Raw genomic sequence first — 25848 nt, 5'->3', positions numbered from 1 at the left:
CTGGCTTTGTAAGATCATTTATGCTAATTCCACAGAGAAATATCAAACTCGCATTACTCATATCTAACTTTACTATGACGTGCAGTAGACACCGCAGTTGGTGCAGCTCCTGTAAATGGAGGCTCTAGAGTTAAAATTCTATGAAGTCAGACAAATAGATGCACCCTGTAAGGTTAAAAACGCGAAGGAAGAAGAGGCAACGATGAATAGAAACGGTGAACAGGTGAGCTTGAAAGTGCTCCCAAATCGAGGCTCGCGTTCACGTCACGTTGAAAATGACTCACCGACAACGACGAAGTTGACGGTGGAGTTACGCTGGCCGCCGCTGGCGAAGACCGCTGAGCAAACATAGTGGCCAGCGTCGGCCATTGAGACATCTCCAATCATGAGCAGTGCGGGCTCGTCGGCAGAGGAGAAGTAGGCGCGGCCCGTCCACAGGGGCGCCGGCTGATGCTTAGCTTGCAGGAAGTTGCCTGAACCAACGTCGATTGTGTACACGGGTCCCGAGAGGCCGCTCTTAAACCACAACACAGACACGGCCCATGAGTCCTGCTTGGCGTGCCGAAGGTGGCAAGGAAGCACCGCATCACCGCCCACACGACTCGTTACCAGTGAAGTTCCACTACCATCTGCGTGGCCACCACAGAAAGAAAAAACAAGAGAAAAGAAGTGTTAATTTCTTTGATGAACGTTTTTAATAGCTGCTAATAACCAATGCAATACGGAAGCAGATATGACCACAAAAGGAAACAAAACTATCTCACATGTGGCAGCAGAGCAAAGCACAAAATGTAAGGTGATGCCAGCGCCGGCAGGTATAGTTTGAGCTCTCGCAGAGCATTCATCTAGCGTATTATTACCATTTCTCAATAAAAACATTCCAGCATTTTTTCACGTTACATTCGGAGATATAGACGAAAGAAAAAAGGAATAGATGTATTAATTCTTTTATCGGAATGCGTTACGTAAATATTAAAATTTTCAGTGCCAACATAACTAGCTTGATTGTCTTTCAATGTTTTCATATTGTTCGACTCCTGAGAAGCAGAGTTCTCAAGCCGTTCAAATTAATCTTTTTCTAACGACGGAGATAATAAACGTGAGAGCCAAATAATAAGTTCCCAGCTAATAAAACCGAAAGATTAAAAATTCAGATCGTGGCCAAGTGTCATGAAATCGGCGCACATTTTTGCTGAGTCTGCGCAGCGCGAAGGAAGCGAGTGCGTGGCGTCGCGTAGACGGTTCCAGAAAATTGGAGAAGTGTATCTTTTTCGGCGCGAGGGGTGCCCGTAGTTATGCACGCATCGGCATCACACCCTCCTCATCACTCGGCGGCGACGGTGACTCCCCAGGCCGAGAAGGCGCTGGTCCTGTCCAGAAAGTTCTGCCGCGCCTAATTCCGAACCAATGATGACGCGCGGCGCGGGAGGAAGAGAGGGCGCCTAAAGAGCGAAATTTACGTGTATACGTGCGCCTGCCTTGGCGCGTTGTAACAGAGAGACGGCCAGCCAGCCGACCAGTGTTAGAGCGAGTGTTCCGCTGCTGCTGCTCGGCTACCGTAATCAACCCGCTGCTCGGCAAGCCCACTGATCTGCGAGGGAGCTGCGCTTGTTTACAGGACGCCCACATTGTGACTCTGTTGACATCGGTGTGCGACAGTGCCCGCTGAACAATTTGTTGTCTATTTGCTCTGAATCTCTCGTGTATCGTTCACTGTTGTAAAGCATCTGTATTTATTGAAAGCCTCTTTAGTTGCGTGCTTCGCATTGCCTTTCTGTGAACCCCTCGTCTTTATTTTAGGTGTTTGTCTGAAACTTCTTTATATTGTCTCTAGCTGTATAAAGTTTGTTTCGCTTGTTAATTATGACTCCGAACCTTACTCTGCTTTAAACCGGCGAAAGCTTGGCACCAATTGGCCACTCATTCTGTCACTACAGGTTGCTCACTTCCGGCTGAGCTTACCACGCAAGTCAGGGGCATCTCCTTTCAGACTGGAACAGCTACCCCCTCAGTCTAAGGGACAGTGGCGCATCGTTAATAACTTACAATTATTAATGGCTGACTCCCAGACATTTACACATTTCTTCTGGTAACTTCAGCATTCCATGCTGCAAATTCTTAGCGACTTCACTTAGCAGACGGTTACATAGAGGTCATTGGTCATTGTTAGTGTGAGGGTGTTCCAGCCCAAATATTCCGGTTTCTAGTGTGTTGCCATCTTGGGTCTTTATTTTACACTCTTTCTAAAAAACCAGACAAATTACTCAACATGCCCGCAACGGCCAAACTGCGAGCCAAGTGCTATTTTTCATGATATCACTTTCAATTTGGCTACATTACACTGTCATGTGAGACAAATGCTCCATCATCTCGTCCATGATACACAAAGCATTATTAAGAATTGTGCGTATTATGAGCCAGTTGGCGTAAATTGATAATGCTGTAACAATGTGAATCTTGGCCGAAACAACTATGCTTGACCTGCTATGTTATTACATATTTTTGCTGAAGAGCTAAACGGCACCATGTTTTGGAGAAAAAAATTAATATCGGCATCTACCAAGATGTGTAATCACTGTGCACACTACGATACCAATGGAGAGACAAGCGTTGTTGATGTCTAAGAAAATTGCACAGTTATTTTGATAAGGCAATCACAGAACCGCACGCATAAAGTAAAGCGAGCGAAATATGCGCGTCCGTAATTAAGCTAGTGGAAGCCCAAAGTCAACAACCATCATATTATATATATATATATATATTGTAAAGAAGACAAAGAACAGAAAAACGCTGCGGCATCGCCATCACCATCGCTTGTCTCCGGCGCCCATCTCACTCGCGCTGAAGCTGTGCCCTGCGGCTGGTAATTCGACCCTGCTGTGCCCGAAGTACTGCCAGTGCTAGACGTTCCAGCCAACCATTAAATCCACATTTCAATATATATATATATATATATATATATATATATATATATATATATATATATATATATATATATATATATATATATATATATATATATATATATATATATATATATATATATCCACATTTTATATATAAATCCACATTTCAATATATATATATATTGAAATATTGCTTCATTTTCAACCATACTGTTGTATATGCTTTCCCCTACCCCGTTTCTATTCCTTTTGTATTTGGACCAGCAGAGCGCTGGAATACTCTCTCAATGAAAAGCCAAGGGTTACTTTTAGAAGATGACTGGCTGCGCAAAATATTCGTTGGTAGAAGTTATAAGCAATACGCTCTTTCCTGTTTAGCCTCTGCGGGCTGATGACAGAGAAGAGGCAAACAGCACAAAAGAAATATTTAGAGCTCGCTGGAAAAGGGCTGGAATGTTTAACAGACGGAGTAATAACAACACGAAGATTCTGCTATGCAACTAAATGATGCGCTGATTAACGAGATAGCGTTAAAGGCCCGGTTCACCGAAAATTCGATGTTGGCGTCCGGCGTCGGCGTCATCGTTGTGAGCGAAAAATCACGAGCATGGCACTGGAAGGCCGTAGCTTGCAGTTAACACGGTCGAGCACTAAATTGGCGTAGCCTGGGATCGAAGCCTACAATTTGAGACTCTGCTTTCATATGGGAGGTCGATATCAGAATCTGCCTGCCAAAACATTTCAAAATTACGCTACTCCTAGGCCATTAAAGCACGTTAACACGGCTTAGTAAAATGGGGGCTTTTTATATGAATAGCCTACGTTATCGCGTCATACCTTAAATGCGGAGCTAATATGTCAGCCAGCCACAGTTTTTTGTGTGTATATGTGTGCCTCTTCCTTATCTATGTGCTTCAGTAAGGCTCAGACTTCTAAAGCTTCCAGTATATACTTCTGCAAGGCAATTTCTGAGCCTGTTGCTGCGCATTTTATCCTTTTCCATGTAATGCTTAAGATTGGCCGTGGAGTATTATAGGAACAGTAGATAGCGTTTTCTTTGTAAGAAACATTTACAATGTTTATTATTGTACTTGCTTTACTTGCTTTAAATCAAGGCATAAGGAAGGTTATTTGTTTTATTATATAAGAAGTACATTGCAGTTAATATAAGAGGTTTGGGTGCCCGTCTCGGCTGCGGGAGATGGTCAGTTCGAAACCCGCCGCCGGACACTAACCGGTAAAACTGAGTACAAGCGTCCCCCGGACCGGCGCCCGGCTCTTTCAGGGGTGTGCGTTTGGAAGAGGCTCTGCTAACCCTGCTGTGCTCCTTCGAGGGCTTATAAAGTTTCGAACACCTAATGCCTGCAAAGGCCGGGCTGACAGCAAAAAGGAGAAACAAAAAATGCAGCTAAGAATAACACTTACTCTTCTAATGTTCTGAATAACTGAGATTTTTTTTTTAATATTAAGAACAAGCAAGTACTATATGGGAACCATCTTAAGCAGGATACGTCGGTGGGCAATTTGGTTCATTTTGATAGAAAGGTAGTGCGCATAAAAAGACAATCATGAAAGAGGACAGCGCGGCAAGAGTGCATTCCCTCCCTTGATATTGCCACGTGCCTTGAGTGAGTCGTGACAATATAAACCATTTTTTATAAGACCCTACACCCAAACTATATGGGGGACACTTAAACTCCGCATTTAAGAGTATGACGCGATGGCGTAGGCTACAACACGACATATACAAAACCATGCTTTAAACAAGCCGTATGAACACTGCTGCGTGGCCTAAGACTAAAATGAATGCAAGGTTTCTGGCAGACTAATTCTGATATCACCCTCCCATATGAAAGGAGAGGCGCGAACTTGACCAAACGTAACGCTATGTAATCCGGCATACAACCGTTGCGCATCTGTCAGCTGCTAGCTGCCCCTTGCCAGAATCATGCACGTAATGTTTAGCTCACAACGCCGGACGGCGATGTCAGATTTTCGGTGGACGGGGTCTTTAGCACTATAGCGCTAAAATTCTGCTTATAGCCTGGTTTCACCGGCAGCAGGCATTTTTCCGCGATCCTTTAGCTTAGGTTGATATGAGACTCTGTATTGAAAAGCATCCAGTGATTTCTCTGGACCCTTATGTTCCAACGAATAGGAGTGCAGCCATCGCAAAAAAGCAGATCTTAACTCTGGTTCTTTTAGACGTCACATGCCTTTGTGAATAAGGGTATCATTCTTCTGTATCATAAACCGTTAAAGCCCTGCCAAGCCTTGCGTAGTTCGGACTCTTTTATCGTCATAACAAGAAAAAATAGCAATATTCTGAAAGTTTGGCCATAGTGTTCTTAGGGCTCATTATATTCATATCAGATTATCGCATTCGAATCTTTCTTGAACAGGCGTGGCTACCGACCTTCCTTTTGTTCAAAAAAAAAAAAAAAACGGCGTGTGTTAAGGTTTTCTTTTTATCACGTTAGATACACTTAATCATAACAGAATACCATTTTCTATTTCTTTTTGTTCGTCCCCCTGCTGTAAACGCACGTACTCACGGTCACTCACAGTAAAGGTGCGCACACGCATTGCCTCCGCCAGTACGCTCTCGACGACCCCGCTGTTGGGATTACAAAAGCGAAACAAGATTCACTTGATCGTGCGTGGTACATCCACTTGCATATTCTTGAAGAACGGCGCCTTAGTGCTCCTCGCCTCGCCTGCTCATGTGTTGTGTGGCAGCGAATATAAGCTTCAGGAGCGATTCAGCCCTCTTGGTGCCTAGACCGCTCGCATATGAATTTCATGACACTGCAGTCAGCTTTGTATAATGTATGACCACAGACGCCACCGTCAATGCGAGTACTACTACATTTCCACGTAGTTTTTTAAGTACCGCGCACGCGTGTTTCGTAAATTCCGCGCCACGTTTTCGTCTTTGTTTAAACAGAAAATTGTACAATTGCCGAGGAAAATTGTAAGCATTATAAAGTTTTCGTTCAGTTAGGTTAAAACATTGCTCGAATATTTACATGCCATCTCTCCAGCATGCACGCTTTCGGGCACTGCAGCACTCGACTTTTCGCAACTTGAATGAATATGGGTAGCACGACCAGAACTGCATCGTTTGTCTCCCTTTTTCTTCCTAGAGCTTTTTTATTTTGAGAACATTCAGCTTCTCAAATGAGGCAATGTCCGTCTTGGCACACAAAGTCTTTCAGTGCAATCAGCTGCTTTATTTGCCAAAGAGCGCAGTCAGAATGGCGGAGAAGCGAATATTTAAGGTAAGAAAATAATGAGAATGCATGCTGCGAAATACTTAAATTTTCACGCCTAGTAAGCTGGAATAACTTAAACTTCCAGAACTTTGTATACTAGCTTTAAAACTCCGCAGAGCACAGAAATAAGTCCTGAACTTAACAGAGCTTCTACGCGCACAAGCTGGCTGTTAGCTTGCTCTTCCAGCATTCTTCGGCGTGTGCGTTAGGAATGCAATCGCACGGTTTGTCCTCGTACCTGCAGTATATATTCTTGGTTGAATAATCTGTCCTCAAGGCTTATTAAATTTCAAGCAGCATCAGAGCAGCCCTAGATCAGTGAGAGCAATATCATAACGTAAAACGCAATACCGGTATAAGTATAACACACTACCAAGGCGTCTCTCAGAACTACCTTCACTGCCTCAGAACTTACCCAGCAAGTTTTGTACGGAATTTGAACACATAACATGCGTATTTTAGGCGCGTACCACCGACATTTTGCATGTAGCTATCGAAAGGGGTGACAAATAAACCAGAAAAAAATCGGTTACAAAATGCTGCTAGAATCTTATTGGAATAACTACTGCGCCTGCTAATCAGCCAATTTCGTCCCCTTATAGGACATAAAATTTTGCAACTGTAATGGCTGTCCAGTTAACTGGTTGCTTCATATACGCTCTGGTAGTAGGATAATGCTCACAGGGATATTTACTGTAACATAGAGCTTCAATAGTAGCCATTAATCTGGACAAAATGGCAGAGCCTCCAGTTGTAATCATCGACGGTGTTTGGGAAACGAGCTATAAACACTCAAATGATCGCCACCACCACACCTCAGTCGTTTTTTATAAGCGGTCACATTATTGCCACATCTCGTGGGGCATTCAATTTGTTTGACTGTGCCCGCTGCCCGCTTTCCTTGCTGGGAAAGCGGGCAAACGGACCGTCCATGCGCTAGGGCAAAATCAGGGGGAAGAAGAGACGATCAGTCATACGCCACAGTAGAGGGAATTTATCACTGAGATTTAACAGCACCCTTTATTTATGTTGCCCTTTGTCTGCCCGGTAAGCGAGCCACAGAAAGTGTAGTCCACCAGAGCGCGCGCAGAATTCACAAGTGAGATTTTAATTAATCTACTAGGCGCTTGGCAGTTTCAGGCCTGAATATATTTACAATGCAAATGGTATGCCGCCTCATAGTGACGGCCTCCTCTTTAACAGTGACCTTAATTTAGACGGCTCAGACAGGCTGTAAACAACTGCGTGCCAGAATCATGCTAGTGTTTTCATTTAGCTCACAGTGCGCCCCAGCCAAAGGAATACGCAATTGACGCAACAGCAAATAATGGAAGACTAAGTGTGTGGGGCGAGTGGTCTATGCAGGAAGAGAAGTGTGCGTGGGAAACCTAGGTTCACATTTTTGTTTTGAAAGTTCGCGCGTCATTTATCCACACAATGCTTCTTCAAAGGGACAGTGTACTGACTTTTACAACAATCTTTTTTTTTTTTTTCAGCATTGGAAAGCTTTATTCCCCAGATTACCGCAGTTGTGAAGCTGAGAAACATGGCAAGACTGTATAAACTTAATTTTTTATATGTCACTCTCGTTTTCTCAGTGGTAGTCCACGGACGCGACGTACCGTTAGCAATACCTCTAGCCAGCTCTATGACCACAACAACTACAGCGCTGCTTAAGTCGGTGCAGAACGTGTCACTAATTAATCTGTGTACAGATTTTATTACAACTCTAATTAAGAATGTCAATATCTTGAAATAGATTGAAATAATCAGTAAACAAAATAAATCCGATGACATGTACAGCAGATACTAAAGACCGGTTTTAAAGGGAGGAAGGTGGAGGAAGGTGGGAATGAAAGCGGAGGGAGAGAAGGAGACGTCGTAGTGGAGGGCTACGGAGTAATTTAGACCACCTGGGGATCTTTAACGTGCACCGACATCTCACAGCACACGCAGCCTTTACGTTTCGCCTCCGTCGACACGGCAGTGTTTCGATGGAGGCGAAACCAAAGTTACTAGATTACCTGGGCGAAATGGAGAGGCGTCCGTTTGCTGTGCGATGTCAGTGGACGCTTAAGATCCCCCGGTGGTCGAAATTACTTCGCCCCCTTCCACTATGACACCTCCTTTTCTCCCTCCGCTTTCACTTCCACCTTCCTCCCTACTTACGACACGGTGTCCAGAGAACAAGACAAATACAGTGCCTTTTTTTTTTCTGTGAACCAATTTAATTTTAATTTAATTATAACAGCGCTTCTTATGGCAGCGCCGTTATAATTACGGCGCGTTTCCGGTTATGTGCTTTTCTGTTCTGACAAATTTTAAAACTGAATCAAGGAAGGTTAAAGAATAAAAGTAGGTGTAATTTATTGAAAGAGAAAAATATAGGCTGCCTTAGCTTAATATGAACACAGATACCTGTCTGTGTGACGTTGGGGCATAGTCATAAAAGTTATTATATTAACTTCAGACGCTTCAAACCCATATAAAGTTAGTAACAACAAAAGAACGCTGTTTGGCATCCTCATCTGCTAAAGCCTGCCTTTTCCGCTCAATTTATAATATAAATTCCTGGTTAAACAATGAGTTCTTCCCGTGATACTGGCATGAAGTGGTGCGATCTACCAGAATATGCCAAAGGTTTTATACTCGTCTCCGGCAATAGTCTTTCCCTTTAAGGTCACATCTTGTTGGACTAGCTGGCAGTTATTTATTTTCGGTTTAAGGCGCGAAACTTACCAAGAACTGAGGAACATAGACAGTCAGAAGGAAGCAAAGCAGTGTTTGCCGCTCTGTGCCGTCTACCTTGCTTGTTTCTGTGTGAGTTTCGCATCTTCAACTGAAAGCTAACCATTTTATGAAATCAGACAGGGCGCAGATGTTCGTCGCGTTCGACGTACCCTGCATATAGAATTGCGGAACACATGATAACTCAGTTAATTTGTTGCCGTTAGTAAACAACAAAAGTATTATCTTTCTTTCTGTGTATATTGACGTCTAAGCGGCATCGAAAACGCTTTAATTACTGGAAACAGATTTCAAATCCTCCCCCCCCCCCCTCCCCCTCCGCCAGTAAATTCAGACTCATGTCGTGCTCACCAAAAAAGCGGGTTGGGAACACATTGAAGTAACTAGCGTTGCAACATAGCCTCTGGTATTCGCGCCATACATTTGGTGTCGACGCATTGACTTTATTTGAAAAATCAATCGACGATGGCAACTCTAACCAGTTCAATCGTGCTTCATTTTCAGTGTGAGTGATTTCTTTGCTATGAGTGCCTGTGTTGAAAAGAAATAACTTCTGACTGCTCCACTTGTGCAAAATATACGCCTATGCTGGCAATTGTAAATCGCGTTCAAATTTCTTGCTACACGCAGGGATTTTGCCATTTTTAGTTTGGATTGAGCGTGACACAGCTTTTAAGACTAGATCAGAGTATGTGCTGTAAAATATATTTAATTTCTTTTAATTTTAAGCATGCAGCTTGTTACTGTGTGTTGCACGGTGAAAAGCCCGGAAGGAAGCTCACTGTCCGCGAATTTGTGACCAAAGCTGTGAAATCTCAAAAGAAAGCATCTTCGTGACGCAATCGCGTTTACGCTCCTATGCATTTAATCGAATTGCTTCCCGACTATCTCCAAAGGAAATACCCTCCGTATGTCAACATGAACGCATGACCATACAAATTGCACCAAACCTCTCACACTTCTCTTTTAGACAAACGCATTCGATAAATCACGCCACAAACTGCCGCTTTGTGTACTGTGCATACAACCGCTCTCTGACTAGGTCATGCTCATGGAGATAAATGCGGCACACATGCGCCCGTAATTTGTTCTATTTTCTAAGCGCATCGATTGAAAGGATGCGTTGTTTACCTCCATCTCAAGCACCATGTCCTCGGCTTTCACCGTTATCGATCCCGCCCGCTCAGTGAACGCGCTTTTGGTGCCTCAATTCCTGCTGCAAATATAGCTGGCTGCGGAAACGGTCCTGGGGACTCCAATCTTTATGCGGAGGCAGTACCTGGCTTACTCCGACGCCGATGGCTCGGCATTGCCGTGAGGGTCACCTGCCTCTTTTCCTCGCTCACAAAGAAGGGGGCCGTTCCGCTTATTTATGAGATCGCGTCGGGACCTAGGAAATTCCACCTGAGCGATGCGCAAAACGCAACGCCAACAGCCCATCGCACAGGCACGTGGGGTAGCTCGCGAAAGGAAGACGGATGGCCGCACTACATCACAACGCAAATGCAGCTTATACCATCGCGACTCATCTGCGCACATCTTGTCTTCCTTATTTTTATTTTTTATTTATCCTGACGACGAGAGAGCGTGCGTCACCCTGTCATAGCTAGCTGAGCGCTTCGATAAAGAAGGGGCACCAGAAAATCGAGAACGTGAATGGAGTAAAAGGAAGAGCGAAAACGCACAAGCGGGAGACGCGCACAAAGCGGTGCACGGAACGGAGAGGAAAGAAACGGAAACAGCAAAGGAACGGGATGTGCACGCTACCTATTTTTTACACGGTCGACAGCACTCCCATGATCCTCAGGATTTTGGAAAGCGTCCCTTCAAAGAAACATCGCTCGGGTTTGCCCGGCGCACCTTGCTGAAGCCATCAGTTCGAGTGCGAAAGTATCACTTAATTGTCTCAGTGAAGCTGGCGGCGTCTGCGTTCGTAGAGGGACGTCTATCAGCGATCGCATTGCGCGCACAGCAAGTTGAGCATCTACGGTGCATTACTGGACGCATCCTGGCCATCATCGACCAAAGCCTATAGTGGTGTTATATGTTTTCGAAACAAGGTTTCGACGGCTACGGCTCACAGAAGCTGCGTGAAGCATGTCAGTCTTCGAGGACCCCCCCCCCCCCACACACACACGCACGCACGCACACACACACACACACACACACACACACACACACACACACACACACACACACACACACACACACACACACACACACACACACACACACACACACACACACACACACACACACACACACACACACACACACACACACACACACACACACACACACACACACACACACACACACACACACACACACACACACACACACACACACACACACACACACACACACACACACACACACACACACACACACACACACACACACACACACACACACACACACACACACACACACACACACACACACACACACACACACACACACACACACACACACACACACACACACACACACACACACACACACACACACACACACACACACACACACACACACACACACACACACACACACACACACACACACACACACACACACACACACACACACACACACACACACACACACACACACACACACACACACACACACACACACACACACACACACACACACACACACACACACACACACACACACACACACACACACACACACACACACACACACACACACACACACACACACACACACACACACACACACACACACACACACACACACACACACACACACACACACACGCACGCACGCACGCACACACACACACACACACACACACACACACACACACACACACACACACACACACACACACACACACACACACACACACACACACACACACACACACACACACACACACACACACACACACACACACACACACGCACGCACACACACACTGCATCCAAAGCGTGAATCGAAACCATTCCCACTGCGGGATCGTAATGATAAGACAATCATACGCGTAAGCAGTCTTGAGTGGCTCTGCCGATTCCTTTTTTTTTTTCATGCAGATTCATTCGCAAGGACGGAAAATGCACATAAGAAGGGAAAACCATAAAAATAGAACAGCCAGAGGGGTTGTGTTTAAATTTGTCAAGAAAATGTAAGCGAACCCACAACGAAGGAAGGGACCAATAACACGAGCAGAAAAGAGGGCCACGAGGTTAAGTGATGCCCCTATCCTACACGTCCGATGGCCCGGAAACAAATAATTAGGAAAGCGTTGAGTTGAGTGACACAAGAAAAACAGGACAGAAGTGCTCTATTAATGGCGTTTGATCGAAAGCATTTCGAAGCTCTATCCTGACAGAACACCGTGAGTGCGTTTCCAAGATTCGTGCTATGACTTATCTATGGCTTATTGCGGGACAACACCGGGTGGTGTACATGATAACGTTCTAAGTTCGATGAGGGGTTTCATATATGATCGAACTGATCAGGTTATGGCTCACCCTGCAATGCATGCATTCAACGTCCTATTTCTATATCTAGATTCAATATATGGTGTTAGAGACTATAATAGCGCGTGGCTAGGAAATTATTACTATCTAAATTTTGGACAGCCACAGTTCTTTGACAAAAAGGTTACTAGACATTTCCGTTTCTTAAACGCGTATACACGGCGAAATTCTTTAACATTACCGAAGCAGTATCGAACGGAGAAGCGGAAAATGGTGAAAACAGGAATCACATTAATCGAATGAGTTTACTTTTTGGCTTTTTCGCTGGTTTTCTTCGCCACAGGATTTTGTTCAGGACTCTAGTGCTATAGTTAAAGAACTGGCCGGACGGTGCATGTTACTTAAAAGCTTAAATGATTGTTGTTTATTTTCGGATTCGAGTCATTTCATGTGAAAATATGGGGGGGGGGGGGGGGGGGGGCGAAGCTAAATTGTGGCCTCACCCACCAATCTCAAAGGGAAAAACCTAACTGGCAGGTGCTGCCAAGTCGGTCATGTAACGTGATCTTGTGCCGTCCCACATCACATCACGACGACCAGTCAGTGCATGGTCATGTCCCCTGCCAAGTTACACCTGCCGGCTGCATATTCATTATATTTCGCACGCAACATGGATGTCGGATATTCTACAGAACAGGGCCTGTAAGGCTATGACATTCGAAAAACAGCCACGTAAACTATAGCGCAGCAGGGCCGATAAGCCACTCCTGCCATTCTTTTTACAGCTGATTCCCAGCCTCGCCGATGGATGACGCCACAGCCGCGCTTGTTGGACGAAAGCGACTGAGCCCCCATGAGCTCAAGGAGCGTAATGACGGCAGTGACGGTACCCAAAGCAGTGCTCTAGGCACTTCACCACGACAGTAGGTGAAGGGATCAGGCAACGGCGCAGGATTGAAGCTAACTATGCTCTTTTAGAGTCGCGGTTTCTTTCGATTTAGCGCCGAGGCATCTCTCATTTCGGCTAGGTTCGCTGAGAACAGTAGCAAAATGCATTTAATGCTTTAAACATTAATTTGGACGCACAGTTCACAATATGCTATGATAAGCGTTAACACTGCCGTCCCTTGTCTATCCATGCTTTTCTTTGCTGCCATATCTGCATCAACAACGCGTCAAAGTAGTTAGACACATTGTTATACTAGTTATACGCACAGCGTTCTCTCGGTCAAGGACTAAGTGTCCGTATTATTGTAATGGCAAGTAACGAGTGATGAGCATGAGTCTACATAGTCGTTTTATTTCACATACGCTGGTGTTGCCGACACCGGCGCGTCGTCGACCCTCAAACACTGCTTCGCTTCCTCGGACAGCGTGCGCACAATAGGGGTATATGGTCGCGCAACAAATCGCGTTCTGGTCAAAGAGAAGGAGAGAAAAAAATAAAGCATAACTTTTAAGTGCAATGAAGAAATCACGTGCCCAGAAATATGAAAGGGAAACTATGAAACGTTGTATATGTAGAACATTTAGACAGCTGTATTGGAAGCGTTACTTTTGTTCTACTAAGCAAAGAGAGATTGGAAATGTAGACGCATAAAACGTTTCAAAGCATTAAGAGAAGAAAATTAAGGGTGAGCCCGAGGGAAGGCATACATACCTGTAAATTCCCACATTAAAATGCATACCACGTTCTAGAGAAAAGAGGAATACCGCGGCATTAATACTGAGACTAAAGCGAGGAACGGGGCAGGCAGGGTAATATAAAACACGGAGATTAGGTAAGCGCCTCATTTCGTCTTTTGGATCGTTTTGTGTTTGTTTGAGGTATTAGGGGCGACAGTTAGTAGAAGATAGAAAATACACCTAGATGCTTTTTCGGAAAATATAAGCAATACGAAGTCGGCCATCCCTGATTAGCTCCGATGAAAACGAAGTCTCTGAGGCTGTGTTCAGTAAGATCAGATAAACATCAGCACAGCACAAAATACATTTCCATTTTTCTTCGTCATTGCCATCATTCCTTATTTTCTTTCAATATCTATCCTCTCTCTCTCTCTCGACTTTTCTCATTCAGGTTACGTGGCAACGCTGTCTGTCAAAAGGTCTTTGTTGAGAGACAGCAACCGGGGTGTGGCTGATGCACTGCTCCAAATAAACGCGTGAAGTTGCTATATACTTCCCGTTAGAAAACCCTTGGCGTGTCTATATGACTGCGTCGATGTTAATGGTCATACAACCTAATAGTCAGTGGTGAAAGGAAGCGGCTTTACACAGTGATACGTACGCACAGCACTTATCATCAGCTCGTACGGAAGCACGAGCGCTTCATTAAAAGAGGACCATCAAACACATTGCTGCGCTGGGACGACAGCATATAACGACGAAAATCTAGATGGGATCGGCGGATTCAATACAAGATATTGAAACAAGAAGCTCTGACACTGATAGAAAAAAAGGAAAGGGTTCAACAGTGCGTAACCCAATGCGAAACGAAAGCATTAGCTGCGGGTGACCGAGCGTTCTTCTTCTGTGTTTTCCATGGTGCCACAGTGCCAAGGTGTCATGCCGACGGCTTGAAAACCTAGCGCAGTGTAGCTCTCACTACAAAACGAGAAGGCAACAACGAAAAACGCTCGTTGATACTCTGCTAGGGTGCTTTCTTCAGTAACATACACCAAATAGATAGCGAAAAAAAGTTCTACTTCAGAACAAGGCAAAAAAAAAAAAAAAAAAAAGAACGGGGAGCAAAAGTTGTTTGCACAACCCAAACCGAAACATGACAATGTAAACGGAGAAGTAAGCAACAAGAGAAATAAGTAACATTGGGAGACGTAATCAGCAAGGATAAGACATAACTTTTGGACACATGAGATTGAGAGAGAGAGAGAGAGAGAGAGAGAGAGAGAGAGAGAGAGAGAGAGAAAGGATGGAGATGAATGGTGGCGTGAATTCAGAGTTTTTCTTTCCCCTGTCTTCAGCTTTTCTAGGCTGACACGCAGCGCTTACGGGGCGTGCTGCGTAGGACAGTTTCGACCTCTCCTCCTCGAGCACTCCACGCATTTCTTCTTTGTTTTTCAATAGTTGTGGCGATCACTGCCTCTGACACTGGACCTTCGTTGTTGAACACAAGCGCTTGGCTGGTTTCACACTCTTACTCTCTCTGAATTCTTTACTGTACTTCTCTGACGTTCTTGTTGCAGGGCTACACTGCAGGAGGCCCCTCTATTCGCCAGCATGAGACCCCGTTCCGTCTTTCACCCTGCTTTTTGAACTCTGGCTTGAAAAGGACACTAAACAGAAATATCGAACTAAGAAAGATGAATAGATTATATCTTGAAAATACTAGCAACAGTTTTTATTTGCGGTAAAGAGCCGGCGTTGCCGTGAAAACCGAAAATAAAGTCGTGAGATTCTACCACACTGAAAGCGGCCGCGAAAGTGAGCTGCGAATGCTCCATTTCTATGAAGATTTTGCAATGGTGCTCTTCGGCCAAACAGAGGCACCACGTTTTAAGAGCTAAAACGTGATCAGGAATCGAACTCGTCCGGCTGTTCTGTGACTGTCAAGTTGGCCTTGACGGTAGGAAGATGCAAGCATAGGCCAGCGCGGTGCAGGAGTTTTTCGATGGAAACGAGTAACAGTGCTCGTAATTCCCGCCACAGCCAACAGTGTGGTACTATCACTCTTTCTTTATTCTCTCGCCTCATTCTCTCCCGCTGTGCATTGCATGTCGACGTCTTCTTCAGCTTCCATCCGGGCGCATTGGATCTAAGCACACCGCTATCGTATTGCCCTCTTAAGGGGCACTAAAGGTAAGAGACAGTTTAAGTAATGAATGATACCCACACGTAAAACTTCGATGGCACAACTTAGAAATTGCCCAATTCGAAAGTTGACTTGTGACTTGAACGACGTTCAAAACTGACTTGGCCCACGCCAAAAACACGCCTGACCGGTCTCCTAAATTTGGTTGGCCCGCCCCAATAATTAGGTCGAAAAGTCCTTAAAAGCGGACTGACAGTCGAGATGTGGACGGTTTGCATGACACTACGTTTGTTGGCACCGTCAAACCATCTGTCAATTCTATTTCCAGGTTTTATCATTTGCGCACAATCCATAGCGATATGATATATTTCTGGGCAGTTTAAATACCTCGGTGAAATTTGTGGATATAATAAATTTTGCCATAGCTCAAAAAAATTTCGCGACTTAGGGTTTGAAACATTGTTGCTTCGTGCATACAATACACGGCAGTAGACTGGGCCTCCATGTGCTAAATTCGTAAGCAGAAATATTTTGGTAATAATAAGAAATAAATAAAAAAATCGCATTCGCGGAAAAGACGCTGAGATGCGTTCAGAGATACGAGCATCTCCGTGGGTTGCTTGCAGAGCCAGCAAAAGAAAAAATAAAAAGAAAGGAGAAAAGGGCATTAGTTCTGTTCGGGAATTCGGAAGCAAAGGTATGCGCAATGCAATTGAAAATCCCCCCTTTTTCTCACTTTCGCAGTTCTTGCAGACGATATTAAAAATAAAGCTTGAAATCCAAGGAGATAGGAATGCGTACTGTTTGAGGCCAGGGATGTATCGCTCTGTATGCAGATACGAGGAAAACAGCGTCCCGGGGGACGTAAGAGGATAAGTATAAACGCCGCTCTATCACCCTAACCGCGTGTCGAATGGGCAGCAATGCGTATAAAAGGCGGAGATGAAATAGGCGGCTGTACACAACGTTTGTCATGGATGCAGAGAAGGAGAGCCCAGGCCCTGCTTAACAACTGTTATCTGCAAAATGGGAGATTCCTTCCAGGTGCCGGACCACCAGCCTGTTTCGAAAGGCCAGGTCTTACGATGAGCTTCTCGAAGTCATCACAGTCGTGGAAGGAGCCGACACGTCTCTCGTAGTTGCATCAGGAGTAGCGTGGGAGGAATGGTGACATTTCTCTTTAGCGCACTCGTATTTGATCCCAGCATATCAGGCATCATGTTGAGCAAACTAAGTGCAACTCCTCTCGAATGTCCCCTTAGTACTCTTTCCACTGCCTACCTTACACTTCCGCATTTCCCGATTCCACCACTGCCATCCTTTTCTTCCCTCCTCCGCCTCTCAGTCTCTCCCTTCATGTCGTCCCATTTGTCCATAACGGTGATAAATTTCGACTTTTACGGAAGCAACACTTCTGGTTATTTGCGAAGCCCCACCGTATGCGTGGACTACTGAGGACGTGCAAGGTTCACCGCGCTGGGGATGGAGCGGTGGAAGCGTCAGCACAAGGTAGCCGCCGCAATCCATACGCCGGCTCCCGCCGAATCTTTAATTCGGCCGTCGTTGCCTAGTTTACTCTATTTATGTTTTTCTTTCCCCGACTGAAATAAACTTTGACAAAGTCCAGTCACCATTGAACGCTACACTTCATTGACTTGGCACCGCAATTCTCAAGAACCGCAATGTGTGCACATTCCTTCGCTGTTAACTTTGGTGGACAAGTGGAAAAGTTTGAGTTTTCGGCAGGCCTCGGCATGCAACATTATGCCTTATCTATTCAAAAACTGGCAACACACAGACTAGTACAACACTAACAAAAAAGCGCCACCCTCCTCTCCATAGACCCTAAGTACACGAGCACAAAAAGGGAGCTTGAATATACCTGGGAGCGTCATTCAAAGTGACAGCAAGGCGGGGAGACGCTTCGGCACAGAGCAAACGAATATCAATGACGAACATATCCGACGCTGCGCATGAGCTGCCGAGGGAAAGGCCCAGGTACACACGAAGGAGTATATCGGTGAAGTTCTCACTTCTCTGTATCCCCAAAACCCTGTACGCGCCGCACGCCCCTCTCCTCCTTGTCCTGTGGCCTTAAAATATGCGGGCCAGCCACTTCTTCTTCTTCGTGCTGCTGATCGTAATTGCCTTCCCTCGAGAAATATGGTCTTGACGGTATCGAAGGGGAGATGTTGTGACGAGGTAGGTAACGGTTACTAAGACGAGAGAAAATGCTCTGCATGGTGAATGGGAGGGCGATGTGGTTCGCAGTGAGAGGTGTCTTTTGTGCCAGCATTCTCTCCCGGCAACGCTGTGAGCGTGCGTGCGTCCCGCATACATGCCGTCGGCTATTCCGTAGCATGAGTGGTGCAGCGTAGCGTTTGGCGCCGTTTGGCGGGCGTTGACTGTTGATAGTGGAGCTGAACAGGCGACAATAATAGGAAACGACCGCAGCGCTTCGGTCCTCAGGGCAGCCATTAGCGCGGGAGCTCGGCGTGGTTGCGTGAGTCTGTAATTAAACGACCCCACGTGCCTCCTGTCGTCGCTAGTCGTTCGTCGGCCGAGCTCATAATGTGTGGGAAGGCGCAAATAAAAAAAGTAATAAAATGTTAATGAAGGAAAGGGCGCGGGGAATTAGCAAAGTCACGTCGTCATTCCTGGCTCCATACTGCGGACCCCTTTTCTATTTCTCTCTCTCTCTCGCTCTTGATAACCAGCTCTGGTTCAAGCCCTTTCCGCTATCTTTACTACAACTTGAAGCGAGCTGGCATTGTAGTAGTATCTCAACTACAGATACGATACATGCTTGTGACTCCCGAGGTACGTTGACTGCAATTACAATGTAGGATGTAAGACGCGGAGGTCTTTGGAGTCATCTTGTAAACTTGTCCTTGCGAAATTTCTTGCGAGTGAACATGGCCACTACCGTACAACCGTTCTCATTACATTCTTTCAAGTTACGGCTCAAACGTGCATTTTGGGCAAATGCTTTAAAAAATGTCATTTTCTGCTAGACTTACACATTTGTATACCGGTTGCGTATGAGAGGAGGATAAAGCCCAGAAGAGTTTCTATGAACGCACACACATACAAAAACGATACATAAACGATAAAAAGAAAAGCCGACAGCAGAGATCAGTCAAGGAGAGACAAGGTCACAATGAAATTTTAAAGATGGACACATTGGTGATTCGCAGCAGCCAGCTTATCTGTTATTCAGGATTGGACAACGAGGCATTTAAACCCAATCATAGTAATTTCCCAAGGGCGCGGCGAGTGCATCGACAATCTTCATCGTCGAATGCACACCTTTTGGCTGGTGACCTCTTACGGCGAAAGGGGGGGGGGGGGGGGAATCGCAATCTGCATTTGGAGTCGTCAGCTTACAGTTCTTCGTATTGATGTACTCTACTGCCACAGTCCGGTCGCTCGACGTTGACCACCGCGTACTGCGGAAGAAAAATAGTCAGGTGTCTATTTCTGCGACAGCATTAGCGTGCCGCGCAGCCGAAGGGCGGAATATGTGAGAAATCACTGATACTAACTGACGCCAAATGGAGACAGTGCAATACATATTACGTTAGATTTCTTTCATGGCTTCACTTTTTTTTTTGTTTCACGTGCTATCTCGTATGCGCGCTCACAATTGTAGTGTTATTATTTTCGTTTTTTTTAGCGATTTCGTTATTTCGGCCCTGCAAGCTAGCAAGTAAATCACCTTCATTCAGCGCACGTTGTTCTGGTAACGGACTATGCTTAGAACTAAAAGCAACGATAATGAAAGTTTATACATTTTTGAAGCCAATGACGTACAATCCCTATGTCGTTTTAAGACTCCCAATTACTTTTAATTTTTGCCTCCAGTTGCTCCTCGTCGGCGGTCACCCTTTTTTTCATAAACGGTGTGCCCTAAGTTGAAGCCGACGCCGGATGGGTAAATCCATGCCGGTTTCCAATTTCGCGCTCAGTGAGATTTTGGCAGATTTATTCTCGGCTTCAGCTAGAAGCAAGAGAGCCAAATGGGAGCGAGGAATGGAGAAGAGAAAACGACGGGTGCTCTCGGAGGACGGCCAGGCAGTGACCATGAAGCGGGCGCTTAATTTGTTTAGCCCCCCAGTGCTTTCTTGGCCCAAGCAAGAACGAAACCGAGAATGATCGAAATTGCAATGTCAGCCTGTGCAACCTGGGCAAATTGAAGAGCAAGTTCGGGATATTAGAGAAGACATTGTGCCGTAAGGAGATTCCAGCAGAGAAATACGCTTGTTCCCAATTTCTGGGTATGTTAGCGAACGAAGTTGCTGCTGCGTGAACTAAGCTTGTTGGGCCTAAGTGCTACCAATAATTAGGCTGTACCGAATATCGAAATAGGACAATCGAATATTAACAGTAAACAACGATGCATATCAGCGCTGCCCCTGATATTGGTACCAATAGTTTAACATTATAGGCGGCCCTTAATCATGCTCAAGTAAAAAACAAAGTGAAAAAATTGAGGTATAAATTAGCGCCTTGCGGCTATTGCTTAAAGAAGTCTGAAAACTAAGAATTCGAAACTCCAAGATGTCTTTTCAGGAACGGTAATGAAGCGCATGTTTACATGCGGGCGCCTAACTCAACATCTCAGGTGACTTTCCTGGCAAGTGCATAGAGGAACAATATGCAAGTTTGTCTTGTGAATAAGAGTAATTAAAAGCTTTTGAAATGCGGATCCTGAAGAACTTCAGATACTTGCAACCCTACGTATAGATCGCATATTTCCACTAGTATAAGTCCGTCTTCTTTTTTCGCTGCTACAGATGAGAGAGGAATGTGTGACCAACTGCTAAAGCTAAAGAAGTCGGCGGCTTGTAGGATTGGCGGCACAAAAGCACCACCCCAAGAACAGTCGCTAGAGATGAGGACTGGTGAAGGGCGGCTGATCCTGGCCCTAATGGGGCTGGGACAGGTAGGTCACCGCCGCTTGCGACGGGGGCTAGCCTGCCACTGATTTTTATCTATTGTAGGCCGTCATTGCACCCGTCACTGCTTCGGTGGTGGACGACGGCTGCTGTTGCGGCGCGCGTCTTTCTCTCCCTCTTCTTTCTTTTTCATTCCTCTCTATTTTCTCTTCTGTCCGCACGAGTCAGCGCAGGTGGCTCAGCTACAGAGCCAGTAGCAAGCCCGTGCATTTTCTTTCCTTCTTCTATAGCTACAACAACAACAACAGTCGCCACGGACATTACTACACCAGTTTCATACATCTGCAATCCGATTTTGTGAGCTGTTATTTTTCCAGATGAATTAGAAATCGTGACGGTATCAAGAATAATAAAGGGGTGAGATGAATTACATTTACGACAGCAGATAAATTTATGTCTGACAATTTTTAGTCGGACAGGTGATTAATGAACATATACCAAATTTCTGCAATGTAAATATTATTATAGCCAAAAAAACAATGCGGAGTTTGCAAATAGTAATGTACGGAAAAGATCCCTACAAAACATTAGTAAACAATATCAATAAATTTGAGAATAAACTGTATGCAAAAAAGGAATATTTCTTGACATTAAAAAGGTTTCTATATATAGTCACGTAGGCCACTAAATGTCCCGTGGCCACTGTCAAGGTCACGTAAGGTGACGTCAGTATGATGTGCAAGTAGAGGGGCGATACGTGTATAAATAGGAGTCCCCGGGCTACAACACTGCGCGAGATGGAGGAGGGTGAACACCCTGCTACAGTAGCGTGCCGGAATGCGAAGAAGACACGTTGGAATGAGGCCCTAAAAAGGCGGCATGCGGAAGAGACCGATGAACGGGTTTTGCGTTTGGAGAAACGCATACTGTTTAATCCAAGCTTTGAAATGCGCGTAGTCATGTACTACATGAAGCTTTCGCTTACCTCTTGGGTTAACTAAAGTTAATTAACCTGCTAAATTTTTATTTTGGACATAACCGCACATAATGGTGTCGCCATCAGCGGAACCTTCCAGGAGTGCTGCTCGCAATCTCCGAGAACACGATCCCCTTGGGAAGCGACAGGTGAGAACGCTGACCACGGAAGAGGACAACGAGCGTGACCGCTTAAGAAAGCGTCAGGCGCAGAAGGCACAAGAGGAGCAAAAGCACCAGCATGAAATTTGTGTTACTGTGGTTACCACATAGTCACCTTAGTTCTACATTGAGTAGTTCTCAATGAATAGTATTTTTTAGTAGTTCCATGTTTCGCTTCCAATGTTATTGCATTATTTGCAGTTGGTCCTTTCCCATTTTCTTATACCCCTTCCACATCCATGTTGTCATGACTGCCTTCCTTGATTCTTCTGCCGCCTTACTTTCGCGGTGAGACTTTGCATTCCTTCATTCCTGATCATTCTGAAGCTCCTCTCCCGTACCTCTCTGCTTTGACTTTGAGTATCGATATACGTTTCAAGCTGTCCGGCTAGCCTCTTATTGCTTGATTGGCTCGCGTCTTCTCCGCTTACGACGTTTTGCATATGTGAATAAAAATATCGTCATGTGACCTTGCCCTCTTTCATTCCCAGAAGCCGTCAGCATCTGTGTTTTCCGTGAAAAATTCTCTACTTCATACCCGCACCTCCCTTCGTACACCGCTGCTGCCGATGGCGCTTCTGCTGCTTCCCGGCAGCCGAAAATAATTAGTCGCGGGAAACTATTAAAATGAATAGAGGAGAGCTGTGTTGAACAAAATGAGGATAGATGCAAGATCGTGACAAAAAGACAAGCAATTCACGGCGAACAGACAGTCGTTCGTCTATCGGTTCGCGGTGTGCGAGATGCATGAGGAAATTAAAACAGGCGTCGGGATTAAAGTGACATCATCCGACCGCCTTTTCTGTTTCATTAGGGCCTCCTTCCACTCTCAGATCTCTTTTCTAGCCTCTATCTCTTCCATTTCATGGTTCGGTGAGTTTGAAGGCGGGTTTCTGCTTGCCAGAAATCTGCTTCCGCATTCTCATCTCAAGTTTAAATGGTGCTATAAATGTGTCGTCATCTACTAATGGGGCTGTGTCTTCGTTAATGACCGTACTTATTTCCTTGACTGCGTTATAGCTGGTGCAAGGACAGTAGAAATGTAATTTGCGTAAAAAATGTGTCAGTCCCATTAATGAGCTTTCTTGAAATGCAATGGTTTTTCTTGGAAATTATTGTATCGATTTTTAGAAAAAAGCAGATTACACGTTTGCAGGCAATTCCAATTACTTTAATTGAAGAACGTCAGTGATTTAGGAGCTGTAATGTCCACATAAGGCAAGTATTAGTTAAAAAAAGTTATATATTTTTTTGTCAAAGTTGCCGCAGGTAAGAATATTTGCTTTCAACTTTAGGCTTTTAATTTCGTCTTTGAATGCACCAACTCCGTTCCTAAGGTATGGGCAGAAAATGCATAAAGAAACCTCAACAAGAAAAACAAAAATAAAACGTTATGCACAATTTTTATACGCAACTGCGCAGCTGCGTGGGAGTGACGGTTGGAGAAATTGTTATGAAAGTTCCAAACCTTATGACAAGAGCGGGAACTATTTGTAACTAATCAAACAGATTCCAGAAGTACGCCCCTCGGTATTCACAATTTTACCAGTATCTAAATTCAGCAGGACAGACTAAAAAGAATAAAGGTTTAACACATTTGTGGTGCAAACGACGAGCTGCCAACGAGTTGAAACGAGGACGGGTAAATTAGTTTTGTTAGGCTAGAGCCAGCTGAGCCAGGCCACCAACGTTCAGAGTCGCAATTGTATCGTAAAAAAAGCGAATAAATTATTTAAAAAAACAAATAAACTCTCATAGAACAATGCTGTGTGCGGTGAGTACGTGCGCAAAGTCCACTGTTGGAGCTGCAGTCATAAACAAAGGGACACTAACGTGAATGCATCACATGCAAGAAAAAAATTAAGAAAGTGCTAAAATCTAAAAGAAAAAAAAAAAGGTTACTAGAAACTGTTTAGCTGATTTGGCTCGCATGGACCACACGTCTTCACACCTGCGTTTCCAAGCTACGTAGTGTGGATCAAGGCATAATATTGTGACATATATGCCCTGCATCGCTGGAAGTTGAAGATGAAAACGATCAGCAACAGTGACACAGAAGAAGACAAAGTGGTAGCAACGATTGACGCTAGAATAAGGTCGACGCTGCTGTGTTTCTGTGTTCTGTGTGCGGTGCCAGCCTGGACTAACCTTCGTGGACTAGCCTTGCCACGTATCATCTTGGCGGAGGTGAATCAAGATCCCCGTACGCGCCGATTAGTCCATTTACGCTGCCAAAAGCTGGATTTACGAAGCGGCCGCCACCTACCTGAGATCACAACCACGTCTCAAACAGCCACGATGACCTCCGAAACAGCCCCTACCACCGCGGGAACATCGGCTCAGCCAGTTGTTCTAAAGAAAATACGCCACCCTCCCGTCTTCAATGGCGACGACAATCCAGACGTTGACTACTGGCTTGATGAGTATGAGCGCTGCAGCCGCAACAACCACTGGGACGCCACCATCATGCTCGCTAACATCATATTTTATTTGGCGGAACAGCTCGAACATGGTTTCAAAACCACGAACAAGAGCTCGTTACCTGGGATACCAGCAAGCGCAAGCTTAAGGACTTGTTCGGGAAACCAATTGGACGCGCTCTGGCTGCAAAAACGGAACTTTCTTCTCGTGTTCAATCCCCCACGGAGTCCTACCTCGCCTACATTCAGGATGTGCTTGCGTTGTGTCGCAAGATTAACACCTCCATGGCGGAAAGTGACAAGGTAGGGCATGTCCTCAAGGGTATCGCGGATGATGCATTCCACATCCTATTCTGCATGGATTGCTCTACCGTCGACTCGGTGCTCTAAGTCTACCGAAAATTCGAGCAGGCTAAACAAAGACGTCTCGTAGATCGCTTTGAGCGTCTTCCGAACACGGCGACTACCTCATCCTGCGATGACCTGGCCCCTTTGCACCAACCCTCCCATCCCACGACAGTGACTCGGATCGTCCGCAGAGAACTTGAGGCCCTAACTCCTGCACCACTCTCGTCTCCGCTGCCCGACACCGTTGCCATGATACAGGCCGTTGTCCGCCAGGAACTTGCAAACGTCGGCCTCTCCTCTAGCTCCGTGCCGCCCCCGCCACCATCGCACCCTGTTCCTTTAGTGGCTACTACAACCGCCAGCACAGCCTCCCCACGTCGCTACCTTGGTCACAACCCTGCAGAGTGGCGCACCTCAGATGACAGGCCAATCTGCTTCATTTGCTGTCGAGCCGGCCACACTTCGCGGTATTGCCGTAGCCGTACTTTCCCCACCCCTCGCTTTTATTACAACGCTGACCGCCGGTATTACTATGGACCTCGACGCTTTGTCGCCCCACCAGAGGAGCCCCGCTCCGCCTATGATCGACGTACACACTCTCCTCCTCAACCAGATGAACCTCGCACCGAAACCGTCCCAACTGCTCGTCGCTACAGCCGATCTCCATCTCCCCGGGCTCATTGATCCCGTTCCCCGCTACCTCGTCGCGGCTCCTCTCAGTCATACGCCGGCATCTACTCGGGAAACTAGCGAATGCAGCGCCCGGAAGTGACGCTGCATTACCGATCCGGACTGTCAACTCGGAGCTGACCCTCGCACCTAGACGTAATCTCATTGACATTCTTGTGGACGGAGTCTCAGTTTGTGCCCTTATTGACACTGGCGCCCACATTTCCGT

General features: G+C 45.6%; 1 protein-coding gene across 1 annotated transcript in view; it reads right to left on the bottom strand.

The window, feature by feature from the left end:
- The window catches only part of LOC146197884 (neural cell adhesion molecule 1-like), a 173078-nt gene that overhangs the window by 89712 nt on the left and 57518 nt on the right, over nucleotides 1-25848 (bottom strand). Inside the window, exon 2 of the mRNA XM_084591821.1 lies at nucleotides 285-629. Within this exon, the coding sequence (XP_084447947.1) occupies nucleotides 285-629 (345 nt within the window). The remainder of the gene's footprint in view (nucleotides 1-284; nucleotides 630-25848) is intronic.

This window comes from Amblyomma maculatum, chromosome 2, assembly GCF_055883805.1.
Source record: "Amblyomma maculatum isolate TAMU_Amacu chromosome 2, ASM5588380v1, whole genome shotgun sequence".
Lineage (NCBI taxonomy): Eukaryota > Metazoa > Arthropoda > Arachnida > Ixodida > Ixodidae > Amblyomma > Amblyomma maculatum.
Note: the sequence above shows the minus strand (reverse complement) of the source record. Positions and strands in the feature narration are given on the sequence as shown.